General features: G+C 44.3%; 1 protein-coding gene across 1 annotated transcript in view; it reads left to right on the top strand.

The window, feature by feature from the left end:
- The window catches only part of LOC140736264 (angiopoietin-4-like), a 106,952-nt gene that overhangs the window by 41,944 nt on the left and 42,769 nt on the right, over positions 1-22,239 (top strand). Inside the window, exons 4-5 of the mRNA XM_073062209.1 lie at positions 10,721-10,953; positions 21,778-21,896. Coding sequence (XP_072918310.1) covers positions 10,721-10,953; positions 21,778-21,896 — 352 coding nt within the window. The remainder of the gene's footprint in view (positions 1-10,720; positions 10,954-21,777; positions 21,897-22,239) is intronic.

Here is a 22,239-nt window from a genome sequence, read left to right on the forward strand (position 1 = left end):
TCCCCCCACCTTCTTTATAGGGCCCCTGCCCCCTCCTTCTTTAGTCCTGACGAAGGGTCTCGACCCGAAATGTTGACTGCTCTTTTCAACGGATGCTGCCCGACCTGCTGAGTTCATCCAGCTTTTTTGTACGTCTTGATTTGACCACAGCATCTGCAGTGTACTTTGTGTGTACCCTAAATGTTGACTGACCATTCCCTGCCACCCCCACAGATGCTGCCCGACCTGCTGAGCACCTTCAGCTTTTTTTTTTGTTACTGCTACAGGGGTGGCATAGTAACACAGCGGTTAGTACAATGCTATTACAGTACTAGTGACAATGGGTTTGATTCCCACCTCTGCCTGTGAGGAGTTTGTACATTCTCTCCATGACCGCATGGGTTTCTTCCGGGTGCTCTGGTTTCCTCCCACATTCCAAAGATGTGCAGATTAGGGTTTGTGAGTTGTGGGCCTGCTACATTGGTGCCAGAAGCATGGCGACACTTGTGGGCTGCCCCCAGCACATCCTTGGACCGTGTTGGCTGTTGACCCAATGACGTGTTTCACTGTATGTTTCAATGTTTTGAAACACGTGACAAATAAAGCTAATCTTCAAACACAAATTTTACACTGATCCCTCAATGTTACTCTCAAATCCCCGTCAACTGTCCTTCCCCCACTTATTCTCCTGTCACACACCTAACTGGAGACTCATTATAGTGCACAGGCCAATTCTCCTCCCAGCTCATACAGCTGTAAGACCACAAGAGATAGGAGCAGAATGTAGACCCTTGAGTCTGTTCTACCATTCGGCCATGGCTGATTTTCTCCCTCTCAGCCCCATTCTCCTGCCTTCTCACTGTAGCTTCTGATGCCCTTACTAATCAAGAACCTATCAAAGATTAAAAAGGATTAGCTTTATTTGTCACACGTACATTGAAACATCAAAGCATACAGTGAAAAAACAACACGCAGTCGTTTGTATCAACGAGCAAGGTTGTGCTGGAGTCAGCCCACAAATGTCACTGCACTTCCGATGCCAAACCAGCATGCCCACAGCTTACGAACCGTAACGGTACATCTTTGGAATGTGGGAGGAAACTGGAGCACCCAAGAAAAGCAATTCAGTCACATAGAGAATGTACAAACTCCTTACAGACAGCAACGGAACTGACACAGAACACAGACGACATAATGCATTACACCGTCTATGCCCTCCACTTTAAACACATCCAATGATTTGGCCTCTGTGCAGAGGATGTTTCCTATGGGAAAGGAGTCTAGTTCCAGAGGAGAGTAGAGGTATGTCCTTCTATAACAGAGATGAGGAGGAATCCTTTCAGCCAGAGAGTGGTGAATCTGTAGAATTTATTGCCACAGGCAACTATGGAGGTGAAGACATTGGGTATTCTTAAAGCAGAGGTTCACAAGTTCTTGATTAGTAAGGGCTTCAAGGGTTACAGGGAGAAGGCCAGAGAATGGGGCTGAGAGAGATAATAAATCAGCCATTATGGAGTGGCAGAACAGAGTCGATGGGCCGAATGGCCTAATTCTGCTCCTACATCATATGGTTTTATGGTCTGTGGCAACAAATTCCACAGGTTCACTGCCCTCTGCTTTTGGGATGTGGAAGAAAGCAGAGCAACCGGAGGATGGTCAGAAGGAAAACAGGTAAACTTCACATAGTCAGCACGAGAGGGCAGGATGTTTCTGGAGTTCTGAGCTCCGTGTCAGTAACGTCACCTGGAAGTCAGAGAGACTGGTCCATCAAGTGAGCACTGCCTGCCTAAGATCTTGTCACTAGTCCAACATCAGGAAGGAGGCTATGCAGCATCCACCAGACTCAAAACCAGTTCCTCTCCCCAAGCAGTGAGGCTGATCAACACCTCCAGCCACTAACCCACCCCTACACACCTCCACCACTCCTACTTTATCATTTCCTTTCAGTCACACTAATGAACTGACACTCCTCTACCTAGCATCAATACAATCAATTTAACTACGTACTTATTTGTGTTGCATTTCTTTTCATTATTATCGCGTTCCTTATTGTGTTTTTTCTGTTCTCCTTTACACTTGTGTACAGGAAATGTTATTACAAACATAGAAACATAGAAAACCTACAGCACAATACAGGCCCTTCAGCCCACAAAGCTGTGCCGAACATGTCCTTACCTTAGAAATTACTAGGCTTACCCAAGGCCCTCTATTTTTCTAAGATCCATGTACCAATCCAAAAGTCTTTTAAAAGACCCTATAATTTCCGCCTCCACCACCATTGCTGGCAGCCCATTCCACATACTCACCACTCTCTGTGTAAAACATTTACCCTTGACATCTCCTCTGTACCTACTCCCCAGTACCTTAAACCTGTGTCCTCTTGTGGCAACCATTTCAGCCCTAGGAAAAAGCCTCTGACTATCCACACGATCAATGCCTCTCATCATCTTATACACCTCTATCAGGTCACCTCTCATCCTCCGTCGCTTCAAGGAGAAAAGGCCAAGTACACTCAACCTATTCTCATAAGGCATGCTCCCCAATCCAGGCAAAATCCTTGTAAATCTCCACTGCACCCTTTCTATGGTTTCCACATCCTTCCTGTAGTGAGGCGACCAGAACTGAGCACAGTACTCCAAGTGGGGTCTGACCAGGGTTCTATATAGCTGCAACATTACCTCTCAGCTCCTAAATTCAATTCCACAATTGATGAAGGCCAATATACTGTACGCCTTCTTAACCACAGAGTCAACCCGCACAGCTGCTTTGAGCGTCCTATGGACTGGGACCCCAAGATCCCTCTGATCCTCCACACTGCCAAGAGTCTTACCATTAATGCTATATTTTGCCATCATATTTGACCTACCAAAATGAACCGCTTCACACTTATCTGGGTTGAACTCCATCTGCCACTTCAACCCATTATTAAACAATCTTGAATCTGTTTAGACAGCGCCACACAGATATGGTCTTTTAGCAATTCACATTGAACTCAGCCTTGCCCTGGCAGACACACTCTTAGGGATCCAGCAAGATCTCTAATCTGCACTGTTTATTCCAGCCATCCTGTAAATCATTAGTCAATTGGCAGTGGGAGTATCAGTCCAGCTTAGTGGATAAAAATAGCCATTAGTTAAACAAGCAAAAACCAGCTGAAATATCCACTGCAAAGCCCTGGCTATAATACGCACTGAGATCTGGACTTAGAAACAGCTCTCACTTTACCGAGATAATAAAGACAGCAAATGTGCTGAATGATGTGACTCAGTACAGACACTGTGCAGTACAAATGGAACGAGTTTACTTTGATTCATTCTGGTTAATCACTCAAGTATTTCTCATAATAAATACCCCCGATTCTCAACCTCCCCTCTGAGGGCAAGTTTTCTTATAGCCATTCTTGGCAAAGCAAACTCCCAAAATGTGCAATTAACCAGATACCCTGGGCACCAAGGTTAGTGCAACACTATTACAGCTTGGAGCATCAGAGTTCAGAGTTCAGTTCCGGTGGCCTCCATATAGATCTCTATATACTATCCCGAGATTCAAGGTTCAAGATTGCTTACCATCATTTCCAGTACACAAGTGTAAAGGAGAACTAAATAGTTGCTACTACAGATCCAATGCAGCACAAAAAAACACAATAAATACAAGTAAATAAGATAGTTTGTATACATAGATTGATTGTATGTCCATAAAGTGACAATGCACAGGAGTGTCTGTACATAAGGTGACTGACAGGAAATGATAAAGTAGTGGAGGAGTGGGTTAGTGGCTGGAGGTGTTGATCAGCCTCACTGCTTGGGGAAAGTAACTGTTTTTGAGTCTGGTGATCCTGGCGTGGATGCCAAGTAGCCTCCTCCCTGATGGGAGTGGGACAAAGACGGACCAGTTACTAGGTTATTGGTCATTGTATTTAATCTAGTCCATGAGCAGGCTGGGAGGGATCCTTCACGATGAGATTCATTCTCTTGCAGAAAATCAGGCAATACAATAGAATTTATAAAAACGAAGACTGAGAAAGAAAAGGACTGTACAAAAGAAGACAAATTGTGTAAATAAAAATATAAATAATGCTGAGAACATGAGTTGCAGAGTTATTAAAAGTGATCCTGTAGGTTGGGGAATCAGTTCAGTCTTAAGGTTCAGAAGCCTGATGGCTGTAGGGTTATAACAGTTCCCAAGCCTGGTGGAGTGGGACCTAAGGCTCCAGTACCTCCTGCCTGCTGGTAGTAGCGAGAAGAGAGCATGGCCTGGATGATGGATGCTGCTTTCTTGTGGCAGCACTCCATGTAAATATAGTGCAGAAGGCTTTGCCTGTGATGGACTGGGCTGTGCCCACCACTTTGTGCCATTTCTTTTCCATTTCTGGGCATTGGTGTTTCCATACCAGGCCATGATGCAAACAGTTAGGATATTCTCAGTTACATTTTGTAACTACAAAACATAAAACCAATTTAAAAGAAAAACATGGAAAGTCCAGAATGTGAGTCTAACCTCATTTTTACTTTAAGCGTGGATGTGTGGTGTGGTGGCGTGATATTGTATGCCATTTACATACTTTTACATATAATGCACAATGTAATATGTAACCAACAATGAGTGCTTAATCAAACAATAAATTTACAGTACTATTCAAATATTACTGTAATAGTAAAGACACAACACTGCATATCTATAGAAATTTGTCAAAGTTTTAGGTGACGTGCCAAATCTGCACAAACGTCTAAAAAAGAGGTACTGGACCCACAGTGACAGCCTTCAAGCACACATCTAAGGACATTTTAAACATGCTGAAGGTTTCTTTGCTCCTGCCTTTAATAAAGAACTTCCCTGCTCTTAGTGAGAAAACACTGTGGGATGTTTTACCTCCAAGAGGCAGCACCATCAAAACAGCGTGACTTCTCCTCGGTACCAGAATGGTGCGTCTGTGCTCAGGAGTCTGCAGTGGATCTCGGACCCACTACCCTCTGTCTCAGAGGCCAGATCCTCCCAGGGAAGAACAACGAGAACCATTGACATTGATTCAGATTCATTATTTGTCACACGTGCATCGGAACACACAGTGAAATACGTCATTTGCCTCACAAACCAACTCAGCCTGAGGATGTGCTGGCAGCTGCCCACAAGAGAAGTTTAGATACAGTAGATGCCTGGGTGGGAGGGTATGAAGGGCTATGATCCAGGCGTGGGTTAAAGGGACAGGGCAGAATAACAGTTTGGCACAGACTAGATGGGCTGAAGGACTGTTTCTGCTCTATAGTGCTCTTTGACTATTGAATGTGTGCGTGTTTTTATGAGTGCTTGAGTCTGTGTGTATACATGAGTATGTAAATGTGTGGGAGTGCTTCAATGTGTATGATGTAGCTGTGTGCATATGTTTGTGTGTGTGTGCTTTAATGTGTGCATGGAGACTTGTGTACATTCTAATGTGTATGTACTTATGTAAGCTTGGATGTGTTTGTGCATGGAGAAATGTATTTGTACATGTGGGCAATTTAAGGCACTAAGTCACAACTGGGTCATCAGTAATCAGTGCTATTTTGCTCAAAATTTAGATTAGCTAGTTGGTTTGCTTTTTTTGGCCTGAATGCCAGTTCTACAAGGCCCATTTCTCTGTCCTGCGCACGCACAGGACTCTCTGTGCCTTTTTTGGCCTGAATGCCAGTTCTGCAAGGCCCATTTCTCTGTCCTGCACACTCACAGGACTCTGTGCCTGTTTTGGCTCTGAGCACAACAAAGATAGAATAACCAGTGATCCAAATGGTTCAATTTGTTGAACATCTGATAAGATCTTATGAAAACTGCAGGTTTCAGACTGGGGCTCTGTATTCAAGGGCTGGTGGAGCAAAGGTGAAAATCCATCCATCAACTTGACATGCATGAACTCCCTGAATATTTGCATGACCTTAAGCTCCAGCAGAGATGCGTTGACTGAGCTGAGGGAGGGAAAGGGGTCTGATTAATGGGGGAGCTGTGTGAGGGATCAGTCAGGACCAAGGAGTCAGAATCCATTCAGCAGAATGGGACACAGGCCAGCATCTCACAGGAACTGCTGGGTCACTGTTTGTATCGTTGACCTGTGACCTGAGACTGTAATGTAATCCATCTGCCAATCTCCCAAACCCTCAATTGTTTCCCATGCGTAGAATTAAAGCCACTCGCATGCAGAGAAAGCATGGTGGAAGGCAGTGAACCAGCACAGAACTGCTGAGTGACACAGAACTGGAGACCATTCAGCCCATTGCATTTGTGCTGGCTCATTGAAAGACCAATTAGTCCCTTTCCCCCACGCCTCCTCTCTTGTCACATAGAAGTAGTGATCGTATTCTAAATCAGGATCAGAATCAGGTTTATTGTCCTGAAATTGGTGTTTTACAGCAGCAGTACATTGCAACACATAAAAAACTATAAAATACAATAAGAGAAATACAAAAAAGTGCCCTCTTAGTTGCCCTCGGATATGGCCAAGCAAGCCAGTTAGATCTAAAGAGGACAGTAGGAATGGACAATAAATGCTAGTGTTACGAGTGATATCCTGATCCTGAAAAATGAATAATTTAGAAAAAGTCTTTACTGACCCTCTGTGAGGTTTATTTAATACCTTGCTGTGTGACCAAGCTTGCCCAAGTACAGTACAGTAAAACTCTGACAATCCTGATCTAATCATCTGCACAGGCCAAGTCTTTGGCTATATTTAAAGCAGAGGTTGATAAGTTCTTGATTAGCAAGCATGTCAAAGGTTACAGGGAGAAGGCAGGAGAATGGGGTTGAGAATGGCAATAAGCCAGCCATGATGAAATGGCAGAGCACATTTGATGGGCCAAATGGCCTAATTCTGCTCTTGTTGTCTCCTATCCAACAGTCCGGAAATCCTAATGGTTTGACAACTGACTCAGTGGATGCTGACTACTGAACTCCCACCCCAGTCCACCCCTCTCTATGCATCAGGCCCCATTCCCACTTCTCCTTTCGCACACCAAGACATCATTTCCCAAACACAAGAGATTCCGCCAACACTGGAAATGCAGAGTAACACACACAAAGTGCTGGAGGAACCCAGCAGGCCAGGCTGTATCTATGGAGGGGAATAAACCGTCAACGTTTCAGGCCAAGACCCTTCAGCAGGAGTGGAATAAAGTGTTGAAAAATTGACTCGTTATTCCTCTCTATAGATGCTGCCTGACCTACTGAGTTCCTCACTTCCCAAGATCCCTTCAAAGTCACCTGGTTGTTGAGAAAGTTTCCTTCACTGTACCTGTAGACTGAAACATTGAAATATACAGTGAAATGCGTTGTTTGCATTGCGGATGTACTGGGAGGATCCCTGCAAACATCGCCATGTTTCTGGTGCCAAAATACTAACTCACTAACCCTAACCCTTTGGAATGTGGGAGGAAACCTGAGCACACAGAGAGAACATACAAATTCCTTACAAACAGTGGTGGGAATTGATTCCCTCTCTGTAAAGGGTTACGCTAACTGCTGCAGTACTGCACCATTCAACGCCACTAAGACCAAAGGACTGATTGTGGACTTCTGAAAGGGTAAGACGTTGGAACACACACCAATCCTCACAGAGGGATCAAAGGGTGAGCAATTTCAAGTTCTTCGGTGTCAATGTCTCTTAGGATCTATCCTGGACCCAACATATCGATGCAACTACAAAGAAGGGAAGACAGTGGCTATACTTCATTAGGAGTTTGAGGAGATTTGGTATGTCACCAAAGAAACTCTCAAATTTCTACTGATAGATAGATAGATAGATAGATAGATACTTTATTCATCCCCATGGGGAAATTCAACTTTTTTCCAATGTCCCATACACTTGTTGTAGCAAAACTAATTACATACAATACTTAACTCAGTAAAAAATATGATATGCATCTAAATCACTATCTCAAAAAGCATTAATAATAGCTTTTAAAAAGTTCTTAAGTCCTGGCGGTTGAATTGTAAAGCCTAATGGCATTGGGGAGTATTGACCTCTTCATCCTGTCTGAGGAGCATTGCATCGATAGTAACCTGTCGCTGAAACTGCTTCTCTGTCTCTGGATGGTGCTATGTAGAGGATGTTCAGAGTTTTCCATAATTGACCGTAGCCTACTCAGCGCCATGAAGAGCATTCTAACTGGCTGCATCACCATCTGGTAAGTTGGGGGGTGGGGGGGGGGGGGTGCCTACTGCACAGGATCGAAATAAGCTGCAGAGAGTTGTAAACTTAGTCATCTCCATCATGGACACTAGCCTCCACAGTATCCAGGACATCTTCAAGGAGTGATGTCTCAAAAAGTCAGTATCTATCATTAAGGGCCCCCATCTCCCAAGTTATTACCCCTTCTCATTGCTACCATCAGGGAGGAGGGACAGGAGCCTGAAGGCACAGGCTCAACGATTTAGGAACAGCTTCTTCCCCTCTGCCATCAGATTTCTGAATGGACATTGAACCCGTGAATACTACCTCACTACATTTTTATTTCCACTTTTTGCACTACTTAATTGCTGCTGTAAAGACAACACATTTCACAACATATTCCATTGATATTAAACCTGGCTCTGATTCTGATTCTGACCTGTGTTGTGTAATGTTGAAAGCAATGTGAATTAAGCGTGTGGTAGTGTATTAGTAGGGAAAATATCCAATGGTTTGATAAATACTCCCACAGGACCATTTTGGATTGGATTATTATTGTCCTATGCACAGAGATGCAGTGAAAATCTTGTCATGCGTAGTGTTAATGCAGGTCAGATCATTATACAGTGCATTGAGGTAGAACTAGGTTAAACACCAACAATGCAGAATGAAGTGTAACAGCTACAGAGAAAGTGCAGTGAGGTAAATAAGATCATAGCTTGCGAGGTCAAGATCCATCTTATCATACTAGGGTGCCTTTTAATAACAGTAGGGTAGGAGCTTGTCCTTGAGATCTGACAACTCATAGCAGGTTAAGGGTGCTATCTAAATGGAAGATGATCTTCTGTCCTGATGAAGGGTCTCAGCCTCCATAGGTGCTGCCTGACCTGCAGAGTTCCTCCAGCATTAGGATTTGCTTAGAATTTCTAGCATGTGCAGAATCTCTTCCGTTTATCTAATGGAAGATCTTAAATGATATTGTGGGTGGCAGGGTTTCTCTACCAAAGGAGATGAGAGGTGCTCCTTCTCTCCACTAGCCTGTAGGTCACCCTTGGGCAAGGTGCAGCACCTGTTAGTGCCCTGATCAGGGTCACTTTAAGCCACAGGAGCAGGTGGTGGATGGTCATATGAACAACTGGTGCATATCACTGACACCAGGCAGACAATCTCTGAAGAGTATTGATAATGGCTGGGCTCACCCATCTGGTAAAGACACTGCTCAGAAGAAGGCAATGGCAAACCACTTCTGTAAAAAAATTTGCCAAGAACAATCATGGTCAAGACCACGATCACCCACATCATACAAATGGCACATAATGATGATGATATTTGTATTATATGCTGTTAAACTTAATAAGAGTCCAGAGGCATGCTGACTTTAACTGGAGTGCCTGGACAAAGAGCACAGAACACAGGATAGTACAGGCCCTTCAGCCCACAATGTTGTGCTGACCTTTTAACCTACTCGAAGATCAATTCTTCCCACATAACCCTCCATTTTTCTTTCATCCATGTGTCTATCTAAGAGTCTCTTAAATGTTTGAGAATAAGGGGTAGGTCATTTAGGACAGAGTTAAGGAAAAACTTCTTCTCCCAGAGAGTTGTGGGGGTCTGGAATGCACTGCCTCGGAAGGTAGTGGAGGCCAATTCTCTGGATGCTTTCAAGAAGGAGCTAGATAGGTATCTTATGGATAGGGGAATCAAGGGATATGGGGACAAGGCAGGAACCGGGTATTAATAAGGAATTGATCAGCCATGATCTCAAAATGGCGGTGCAGGCTTGAAGGGCCGAATGGTCTACTTCTGCACCTATTGTCTATTGTCTATTGTTCCTAATGTATCTGCCTCAACCACCAACCCTGACAGAGCATTCCACACATCCACCAGTCTGTGTGTAAAAAAAACCTATCTCTGACATCACCTCTATATTTTCCTCCAATCACACTAAAAGTATGCCCCCTCATATTAGCTATTTCCACCCTGGGAAAAAGGTAGATATGAGTTCAGATAGATTTTTTTGGACATAAATCTCAGCAGCAGAGACTGAGGGGAATCTGATCAAGGTTTATCAGATTATGAGAGGCATAGACAGAGCAGACAGCCTTTTTCCCTGGGTTAAAATGAGGGGATAATTTCAGACGAGATGTGAGAGGTGGGTGCCTGGAATGCACAGCCTGGGGGTGTGGTAGAGGCAGAGATAGTAAGGACTTTTAAGAGATGTTTAGATAGGCACATGAATTTGAGTGAAATGTCAGGATGTGGACATCGTGTTGATAGCAGAGATAAGTTTAGTTGGCCATTTCATTGCATATTTATTTGGTTTGTGGGCTAAATAGCCTGTTCCTGTGCTGTACTGTCCTATTTTCTATGTTCTATAACCCAGAGAAACCCAGTCCCACACTCAGCTATTCCAGCACAAATCAAGATACCCCTCCGCCAATTGTCAATCTTTATAAACTCTGCACTCAATCAAAACTCCACTAACTCAGGCCAAGATCCATTCACATTCGCACTGTGCTAACACCTTAGTCCTCTCCATTTCCTCCTTCTGTAATCTCCAGCCATCCATTGATTTCTAAATCTTCCCTCTTCCCTCACCCACTTCAGCCTTTTAGAGAGGAAGGTGTTAGACCTGGAGGCCAGGTATCGGAATGAGGTGAGCTCTATCAAGAGGGAGAGGGAGCTTCTTCAGCAGCTCCTGGCCCAGCAGGTCAGCGCCGTACAGGAGCTGGAGTCACGGCTGCAGGAGGCCAGCAGCAGCACCAGTGGCCTCCAGCACCAGCAGCTGCTACTCGAGGACAACATACAGCGCCTCGTCACCCTGGTCTCCCAGGGCAAAGGTAAGGGACCAGTACTGGGGTTGTCCACTGAGGCTGAGGAGGAGGGGGCAGCTGGTTGCTATGGCAACTCATTTGAAATAGGGAGCCTCTCAGACCTGATCATGTTCCTCAAGCACTTCCCCCTCCATCCTTCCCAGAGTATCTCCCCATCTCAGAAGATGTTGAATCCTTGTGAGCTGAGTTAACGAACTGCAAGGGTAAAAGGACCCTGATGGCAGGTATATATAGGCCTCCTAGCAGTAGCTGGGATGTAGACCACAGGTTACAACAGGAAATAGAAAAGTCAAGTCAAAAGGGCAATGTTATTATAATCATAGGAGATTTTAACATGCAGGTCGATTGGGAAAATCAGGTTGGAAATAGATCCCCAAAGAGTGAGTTTGTTGAATGTCTATGAGATGGCTATTTAGAGCAGTTTGTCATTGAGCCTACTAGGGGATCAGCTACACTGGATTGGGTGTAATGTAATGATCCGGAGGCGATTAGAGAGCTTAAGAACCCTTAGGAGCCAGTGATCACAATAGTTTAACTTGAAATTTTTATAGGGAGAAAGTAAATCTGATGTAGCAGTATTTCAGTGGAGTAAAGGAAATTACAGTGGTATGAAGAGGAGTTGGCCAAAGTGAATTGGAAGGAGATGCTGGCAGGGAAGACAGCAGAGCAGCAATGGTGTGTGTTTCTGGGGAAAATGAGGAAGGTTCAGGATAGATGTATTCCAAAAATAAAGAAATACTCAAATGGTACAAGGGAAGTCAAATTAATGTAAAAGCAAAAGAGAGAGCATGCAACAAAGCAAAAATTAGCAGGAAGATGGAGGACTGGAAAGCTTTTAGAACCCTACAGAGAGCAAGTAAAAGAATCATTAGGAGGGAAAAGATGAAATATGAAAGCAAGCCAGCAAACAATATCAAAGTGGATAATAAAAGCTTTTTCAAGTATGTAAAATATAAAAGAGATGAGAGTGGATAAAGGACCGCTAGAAAATGAAACAGGAGAAATAATAACAGGAGACAAGGAGATGGCAGCTGAACTAAACGAGTATTTTGCATCAGTCTGCACTGTGGAAGACACTAGCAGTGTGCCAGATGTTGAAGGGTGTGAGGAAAGAGAAGTGAGTGCAGTTAGTATTAGAAGAGAGAAGGTGCTCAAAAAGCTGAAAGACCTAAGGGTACATAAGCCACCCAGGAAAAAAATTAACTGCACCCTAAGGTTCTGAAAGAGGTAGCAGGAGAGACTGTGGAGGTATTGGAAAAGATCTTTCAGAAATCATTGGACTCTGGCATGGTACCAGAGGACTGGAAAATTGCAAATGTCACTCCACTCCTTGAGAAAGGAGGAAGGCAGCAGAAAGGAAATTATAGACCAGTTAGCCTAATCTCAGTGGTTGCGAAGATGTTGGAGTCAATTGTTAAGGATAAAGTTATGGACTACTTCGTGACAGAGGACAAGATAGGACAAAATCAGCATGGTTTCCTTAAGGGAAAATCTTGCCTGACAAACCTGTTGGAATTCTTTGAGTACATTACATGTAGGATAGATAAAGGGGATACAGTGGATGGTGTACATTTGGACTTTCAGAAGGCCTTTGACAATGTGCCATACATGAGGCTGCTTACCAGGCAGAGTCGGTGGTGAGGAAGGCAAATGCAATGTTAGCATTCATTTCAAGAGGTCTAGAATACAAGAGCAGGGATGTGATTCTGAGGCTTTATAAGGCACTGGTGAGGCCTCAACTTGAGCATCGTGAACAGTTTTGGGCTCCTCATCTAGGAAAAGATGTGCTGGCATTGGAGAGCATTCAGAGGCGGTTCACAAGGATGATTCCAGGAATTCCAGGTTATCATACAAGGAATGTTTGATTGCTCTGGGTCTGTACTCACTGGAGTTTACAAGGATGAGGGAGGATCTCGTTGAAACCTTTTGAATAATTGAAAGGCCTAGAAAGAGTAGATGTGAAAAGTATGTTTCCCATGATGGGAGAGTCTAGGACAAGAGGGCACTGCCTTCAGGATAGAGGGGTGTCCATTTAAAACAGAGATGCAGAGAAATTTCTTTAACCAAAGGGTGGTGAATTTGTAGAATTTATTACCACAGGCAGCTGTGGAGTTCAGGTCGTTGGGTGTATTTAAGGTAGAGATTGATAAGTTCTTGATTCGTTATGGCATGAAGGGTTATGGGAAGAAGACCGGGGAGTGGGGCTGAGGAGGGGAAAAAGGATCAGCCATGATTGAATGGTGGAACAGACTGGATGAGCCAAATACCTAATCCTGCTCCTATGTTTTATGGTCTTATCTCAAACTTGAATACGCTCTATAACTAAGCAGCTTCAGTTAGACCATTAGACCACAGGAGCTGAATTAGGCCATTTAGCCCATCAAGTCTGGCAGACCACAGTATGTGCGCTTGCAACACTGTGTGTCAGACAGAGTGGTCAGCAGCACTGGGGCTTCACAGGGGACTGTCCTGTCTCCCTTTCTCTTCACCATCTACACCTCGGACTTCAACTACAACAGAGTCTTGCCATCTTCAGAAGTTTTCTGATGACTCTGCCATAGTTGGATGCATCAGCAAGGGAGATGAGGCTGAGTACAGGGCTACGGTGGGAAACTTTGTCACATGGTGCGAGCAGAATCATCTGCAGCTTAATGTGAAAAAGACTAAGGAGCTGGTGGTGGACCTAAGGAGGGTTAAGGCACCGGTGACCCCTGTTCCATCCAAGGGGTCAGTGTGGACATAGTGGAGGATTACAAATACCTGGGGATACGAATGGACAATAAACTGGACTGATCAAAGAACACTGAGGCTGTCTACAAGAAGGGTCAGAGCTGTCTCTATTTCCTGAGGAGACTGAGGTCCTTTAACATCTGCCGGACGATGCTGAGGATATTCTACGAGGCTGTGGTGGCCAGTGCTATCATGTTTGCTGTTGTGTGCTGGGGCAGCAGGCTGAGGATAGCAGACACCAACAGAATCAACAAACTCATTCGTAAGGCCAGTGATGTTGTGGGGTTGGAACTGGACTCTCTGATGGTGGTGTCTGAAAAGAGGATGCTGTCCAAATTGCATGCCATCTTGGACAATGTCTCCCATCCACTCTATACTGGTACTGGTTAGGCACAGGAGTACATTCAGCTAGAGACTCATTCCACCGAGATGCAACACTGAGCGTCATAGGAAGTGATTCCTACCTGTGGCCATCAAACTTTACAACTCCTCCCTCGGAGTGTCAGACACCCTGAGCCAATAGGCTGGTTCTGGACTTATTTCCACTTGGCATGATTAACTTATTATTATTTAATTATTTATGGTTTTATATTGCTATGTTTCTTCATTATTCTTGGTTGGTGTGGCTGTAACAAAACCTAATTTCCCTCAGGATCAATAAAGTATGTCTGTCTGTCTGTCTGTCTGCTACACCATTCCATCATTGCTGATTTCTTTTCACTCTCAACCCCATTCTCCTGCTTTCTACCCGTACCCTTTGATGTGTTTACTAAATCTATCAACCTCTGCTTTAAATATACTCAGTGACTTGGCCTATGCAGCCATCGGTGCCAATGAATTCCCCAGATTCACCACCCTCCGTCTCAAGAAATTCCTCCTCATCTCTGTTCTAAGAAGACATGTTTCTATTCTGAGGCTCTGTCCTCTGGCCCTAGACTCCCGCACTATAGGAAACATCCTCTCCATGTCCACTCTATCTCGGCCTTTCAATATTCAGCAGGTTTCAATAAAATCCCCCCTCATTCTTCTAACCTCCAGCCAGTACAAGCCCTGAGTTATCAAGTGTCCTGAGGCATTTATCCTTTCATTCCAAGGTAACATTCTTGTAAACTTCCTTTGAACCCTCTCCCATTTTAGCACATCCTTTCACAGATGGGGCCCAAAACTGTTCTCAATACTCAAAGTGTGGTCTGACCAAAGCCTTATGAAGCCTCAGCATTGGCACTGCTTTTATAGTCTAGTCCTCTGCAAGTGAATGCTAACATTCCTTACCAACAACTCAACCTGCAAGTTAACCTTTAGGGAACTCTGCACGAGGACTCCCAAGTCCCTTTGCACTTGGACTTCTCCAAGGCTTCTCCATGGTAGGAAGTCTACTCTCCTCCATTTTGTCTGCAGTGGGCTCCTCTGTATTCAGAAGCCTCCATGAAGGAAACATCTCAGTGTTCCCCTCTGACTCTCAGTGAGATCACTCCACATTCTTTGAGTCTAAAACCGGATTGGAAAGGTTTAAGGTGAGAGGGGAAAGATTTAAATGTGACAGTGGGTGATAACAATATGGAACGAGCTGCCAGAGGAGATGGAAGTGGCAAAGTTCAAAATAAATTTATTATCAAGGCACATATTTGTTACCATATTCAACCCTGAGATTCATTTTCTTATGGGCATCTGCAGTAAATACAAAGAAACACAATAGAATCAATAAAAAACTCTCTCAAACAGAAATGGACAAACAACCAATGTGCACAAACAACACACTTACACCTAAAAGATATTCGAACAGGAATTGTTCACAGGGATGCGGGCCTAACAGAGGCAAAGGGGACCAGCTGAGGTAGGCATTTTGCTCGAGATAGTCAATTTAGGCCAAAGGGCCTGATAAAGTGTGGTATAACTCCATGACCCTATGACAACAGAAGAGACAGCTCAAGTTTACATCATCTCCCATCTTCCATCTAGAGAATGCTGATGGGGTAAATGTGCAGAAACACTTTAATGTTCAAGTTCAATTTCAGTTCATTGTCATTCACATGTACTCCACCAAACAAAACAACATTCCTCTGGACCAAGGTGCACAACACAGCACAGAGAACTCACACAACACATAAAATAATATTACCACACATATCTGAGGCCTCCGTTGGTCAGGGTCGACCACGGATGTTGCATCCCAGCTGTCTAGATACGCAAGCCAGGGCAGTACAATATGGAGAGCAAGCTGTTGCCCATGGAGAAAGCTCCCCCTCTCCATGCTTCTGATGAACCCAAAGGAAAGGCAGAGACCGATACAGTTTGGCACTAGCAGCATCACAGGAATTGCCACTCAGCGTTGAACTCAACGTAAGACGGCCTTGGGGACTCCAGCTCTGGACTTTTCCCTCGGGGTTTAGCCTGAAGCCTCCCATGAGTAAGTATAGCTGCAAGGCAGCAGATGTTTGAGATCATCATTTTCCTTCTCCTAGTTTACCACAAATAAGTTATCAAATAACAAGATGCATATACAGTGTAACAGTAAAAAAATAAACAGTATAACACTACTGGTGCTTCATACATGTTGAGATCTGGGTGGTGGCGGGGAGTTCAGTAGTCTCACAGCCTGGGGAAAGAAGCCGTTTCCCATCCTAACAACTCATGTCCTGATGCTGAGGTAACTTCTGCCTGCTGATAGGAGGTCAAAGAGATTGTTGGCCAGATGGGAGGGATCCTTGACAATGTTAAAGGCCCCTGCATACGCAGTGCTCCTGGTCAGTATCTCTCGAATAGAGACGTTGAACGTCCCCTCAGCAGTGCTCACAATCCTTTGTAGACTTGCGGCCAGATGCCTAGCTTTCTACCAAAAATGGAACTGAGGCCTCAGCAGTTTCTTGAGCAACAATGTTTAATCCGGTCAGGGGTCAAGCCCAGCAATGCACTCAGCAAATGTCTCAGGGTTTGGCTCAAGAGAGAGATGTCGTTTGCAAGGAATTTCTTCACAACCATCAAATAACAAATGATTTGTTGCAGATAAACAGAACATATAAACTTTAGCAACATGTCTGCTATTGAGATGTGGCTATGGTTCTGTCCCAGTGGGCTAACATAAAATCTAAGGACTCCCTCATGCAGGGCATCACCTTAGGGAGCCTCACTATACAGCTGCGGGTGTTCAGGCTAGTTGAGTCCGTCAAGATTCAAGATTCAAGTTTATTTGTCATGTCTACATCAAAACATATAATAAAATGCATCATTTGTGGATGTGCTGGGGGCAACCCACAAGTATCGCCATGCTTCTGATGCCAACATAATTCGCCTACAGCTCAGTAACCCTGACCCATATGTCTCTGGAATGTGGGAAGTACCCGAGGCACCCAGAGGAAACTCACACAGTCATAACGAGAACTTACTGACTCCTTAAGGGCAGTGCAGGAACTGAACTTGCGTCGCTGGCGCTCTTACGCTAACTGCTGCGCTATGGCGCTCCAGATTCTTGTGCCCGTAGTCCATGGTCACACTTACGGGCTGCTCAGCACAATCCTTGCTGGTTTGATTTAACACAAACGATGCATTTCACTGCACCTTTCAATGTACGTGACAGAGCTCATCTTTATCTGTTATAGGCATGGAGTTCTCTGTAAAATGTCATTATGGTACCCTCCCCTGGCAGCTCATTCCTTACAAGCACCATCCTCCATGTAAAAGTGTTGCCCCTCAGCTCTAAGACTTTCCCCTCACTTTCAAACTATATTACCCTGAGTGTGTTCAGCTGCTTTCCCTCCAGCTTGGAGTTGCTGTCAAGCTTTCCAGCAGTGAGGGGAAAGACTGGAGGATCAGGTGAAAGGTTATATTGACAGGTTCTTGATTGGATATGGCATTAAAGGTTACAGGGAGAAGGCCAGAGAATGGGGTTGAGGAGGGGAGGAAAGGATCAGCCGTGATTGAATCGTGGAGCAGATTTGATGGGCCAAATGGCCTAATTCTGCTCCCTTGTCTTATAAATGCCGAGGATAGATGCCCATCATCAGATAAGCATGGAGATGTGGAGACTATGGAGTGGGTGCAGGAGAGGTATGCCTTGATTAGAGGGTATAAGTGAAGGTTGGACAAACTTGTTTTTTTTCTCTCTACAGAGGATTGGAGGCTGAGGGGAGACCTGATAGAGGTTGTTACATTACAAGAGGCATAAATAGGGTAGTTGTCAAGAATAATCATGGTCATGGAAAGAGCATGGTCATCCACGTCATACGACACAGCACATAATGAATGAACGATTGAGATAGGGTTGATGATTGTTTGGTGGCATTTAAGAGGCTTCTCGATAGACGTACAAATATAACCTGAGATGAGGGGATCAGACTATGAGGAGACATTGAGTCGCCTTAGGACTGTACTTGCAGAAATTCAGAAGAATGAGAGGAGATCTTATAAAAGTTAATCAAATGATGAAAGGGATAGATAAGATAGAGGCAGGAAAGTTGTTTCCACTGGTAGGTGAGACTAGAACTAGGAGACATAACTTCAAGATTCAGGGGAGTAGATTTAGGATGGAGAAGAGGAGGAACGGCTTTTCTCAGAGTGTGGTGAACCTGTGGAATTCTCTGCCCATGAAGCAGTGGAGGCTAGTTCAGTGAATACATTTAAGACAAGGTTGGATAGGTTTTTGTGTAGTAGGGGAATTAAGGGTTACGGGGAAAAGGCAGGTAGGTGGAGATGAGTCCATGGCCAGATCAGCCACGATCTTATTGAATGGCGGAGCAGGCTCTATGGGCCAGATGGCCTACTCGCTCTCCAATTTCTTATGTTCTATATTGAAAATGGGTTTCTTATTGTCACATGTACAAAAGTTTATTGATAAAACATTCATACAGATCAATTCATTACATCAGAGCGTTCAGATAGTACAAGGTAAAACAGTAACAGTATGCAGAATAAAGTGTAACAGTTACAGAGAAAGTGCAGTGCAGGCAGACAGTGAAATAAAAGGTAGACTGTGATCCATTATTGTACTGGGGACTATTCAATAGTTTTATAACAATAGTGTGGAAGCTGTCCTTGAGACTGGGGGTATGTAGGCTTTTGTATCTTCTGGCCAGTGGGAAAGGGGAGAAGAGAGAATGTCCAGGGTGGATGGGGTCTTTGATTTATTGAGGCAGTGAGAAGTGCAGACAGAGTCCAAGGAAGGAATGGAGAGATATTTAGTATAAATTGGCATTGACGTTGTGGACTGAATGGCCTGTCCAATGCTGTACTGTTGTATGATCAATGTTTCTTTTAGATCAGCTATTTATGTTTCCCTTTGTTGGAAGATCTTCACAAATAAAACTTGGCAACCTTCAGCTCCTGGAACTAGGGTCAGGGGCCTAAGTGTTCAGAGGGGATTTGTTCCCTGTTTGCTTTGCGTTTCCTTCTCCAATTTCTTAGAAAATTACATCACAAAACGTTAGAAATCTTTGGCACAGATTGCTACTTCTCCCGCCAACTACGAGAGCTATGTGCACACACTTAGGTTTGCCCTGATACAGGATCAGATTCAGATCAGACATCAGAATCAGATTTATTGTCACTGACACACTCAAATGTGTTGTTTTTTGTCAGCACTACAGTGCAAGTCAAAGAAATTACTATAAGTTATGGTAAGAAATGTTTTGAAAATAGTTTGTGCAAAAAGAGAGCAAAATAGTGAGGTAGTGTTCATAGGTTCATGGAGATTCAGAAAGCTGATGGCAGAGGAGAAGAAACTGTTCCTAAAAAATGAGGTTCTATACTTCCTCCCTGATGGTAGTAATGAGACCATAAGTCATAGGAGCAGAATTGGGCCATTTGGCCCATCGAGTCTGTTCTGCCAATCCCTCATGGCTGATATAATTTCCCTCGCAACTCCACTCTCCTGCCTCCTCCACGTAACCTCTGGCACCCTGAATGATCAAGAACCTGTCAACCTCTGCTTTAAATATACCCAGTGATGGCCTCCATAGCTGTCTATGGCAACAGATTCAATAGCTTCACTACCCTTTGGCTAAAGAAATTCCTCCTCATGGTGTTGAAAACGGTATAGGATAAGAAGATTTATGTGGATGTTTACAGGATTGAATGGTTTGTATTATAACCAGAGGCTGGATAGGCTCAGACTTTTTCCCCTGGACTGTAGGAGACTGAGCGGTGAGCTTACAGAAGTTTATAAAATAAATGAGGAGTATAGTTCTGGTGAATAGGCTCATTCTTTTTCCCCAAGGAAGGAGAATCCAAAACCAGTGGGCATAGCTTTAAGATGAGAGGGGAAAGATTTAAAAAGACACTTTGAGGGGCAACATTTTTGCACAGAAGGTGGGGGTATATGGATTGAGCTGCCAGAGGAAGTGATGAGGGGGGTACAATTCTGATATGCAAAGAGCATTTGGCGGGGAGGAAAGGATTAGAGGGGTATAACCAAATGCAAGCAAATGGGTCTAGTTCATATAGGCAGTTTGGGCAGCATGGACCAGTTGGGCCAAAGGGCCTGTTTCTGTGCTGTATTACTCTATGGGGGTGGTGAGGTGGAGATACGTCTCTACCAAAGGAGGTGTAAGATGCTCCTTCCCTCCACTAGCCTGAAGGTCACCCTTGGGCAAGGTGTAACACCTGCTTAGCACCCAATCGGGGTCACATGAAGTCATGGGAGCAGGAGGTGGATGGTCGTATGTGCAGCTGGTGCGTGTCACAAGTCCTGGTTATGTGACCACTGACACCAGGCAGTCAATCTCTGAAAAATATTGATAATAGCTGGGTCACTCATCTTGTAAAGGTGCTGCCCTGAAGAAGGCAATAACAACCCACTTCTGTGGAAAAATTTGCCAACAACCATCATGTTCATGCACAGACCATGATCACCCACCGCATACAACATGGGACATAATGCTGACTCTGAATTAGACAATTCCTTTTTCCAGATTTTGGTCCATTACGTTTCCTCGCGTGCTGATCTGGGTGACATTTCAATCTGGTTGGGGAAGTATTCCTGTATCTATCCCCCTTTCTGGCATTGAGTTCCAGACCCCCATTCCTCCTGTATGAAAATAATTTCCTCAGTTTCTTCTAATCTGTCCACAAGTTTCTTTAACTCCATGTCCTGGAATTATCAAAACCAGAAACTCTTCTGCACGCTTTCCATCTCAATCCGTCTTCCACAGTACCTACCTTATGTAAAATATTTGCCTGACTTCCCCACTTGTTTAATCTTTGACCAAAACAGATCAGCTAGAAGAACTCAGCCAGCCAAGCCACATCTGTAGAAAGAGAAACAAGTTGACATTTCAGGCCGATGACACTCAGAACCTTTATAATCTTTACCTAGATATTATAAAGGAAAGCATTCCGTAGGTCTTCTTAACTTGACTGAGCTGTCCTGCTATCTGTAAGCCTCTGTCTCCACAACAGACAGCAAAAAGCCAGTCTATGATGACGAGTCTGCCCTTCATGCCAGCTTCCATATGGCACAACAGACCATTCGGGAGGGAAACGCCGGGGTGACTTACTCACACACCTGCCTCAGACCATGACTGCCTTCCCTTCAACCAGCTTTGTACTTTTTCAGCCATTTTCTTGCAAGTCATTTTTCTATTCTCTTTTTGTTTTGCCAGCTCATTATTGACTTTTTATTCTTTTCTTTCTTCCCCCTTCATTCCTTCTCTCCACTCCTTTCGTCTTTCCTTCAAACCTTCGTCCTTTCATCTTCCTCTCCTTCCACCTCTTTCCTTCTCTCCTTCCTTCTTCCTTCTCTCATTCTACATCTTTCTTTCTCTCCTTCCTCTTCTTCCTTCTGTCCTTCCACCTCAATGCTCGCTTTCTATGTCCTTCTTTCTTTCCTCTCCTCTTCTTCCCTCTCTATTTCCACCTCCTTCATCTCTCCCTCCACTTCCTTCATTTCTCCTTCCTTTTCTTCTTCCTTCTTTCTCTTTCCTTTTTACCTTTATCCTTTCATCTCCCTCTCCTTCCACTTATTTCTCCTACCTTCTCTTCTTCCTTCTCTCCTCCACATCCTTGCTTCTCTTCATCCTTTTCTTCTACTCTGCCCTTTGTCCTCTCCTTCCTTTTCTCCTATTGTCCTCCTTTTTCTCCTGTCCCATTTTCCTCCTTCTCTTTATCAAGCAGCAGCCGAGAAGAAAGATGAGAAGATCTACAGAGACTGTGCAGAGGCCTCAGCGTCTGGTGCCAGTGTGAGCGGTGTTTATACCATACGTATAGAGAATACAACAGAGCACTGGAAGGTAATGTATCAGAGAATTCCACAGATTCACTACTCTCGGGGAAAAGCAGTTCTTCCTCACCTCTGTCCTAAATCTATTCCCCAAATCCTGAGGCTGTGTCCCCTCGTTCTACTCTCAACTACCAGTGGAAACAACTCTCCTGCCTCTATATTATCTATGCCTTTCATAACTTTACATGTTTCTATAAAATCCCTCTCATTCACAGGGCAGCCTAGTAGCGTAGCGGTGAGAGTAACATTTTTCAACGCCAGGAATCAAAAGGTCCAGGTTCAATTCCTGCCGTTGTCTGTAAAATGATCGTACATTCTCCCTGTGACCATGTAGGTCTCCTCTGGGTGCTCTG

The sequence above is a fragment of the Hemitrygon akajei genome, chromosome 11, assembly GCF_048418815.1.
Source record: "Hemitrygon akajei chromosome 11, sHemAka1.3, whole genome shotgun sequence".
In the NCBI taxonomy this organism is placed as follows: Eukaryota; Metazoa; Chordata; class Chondrichthyes; order Myliobatiformes; family Dasyatidae; genus Hemitrygon; species Hemitrygon akajei.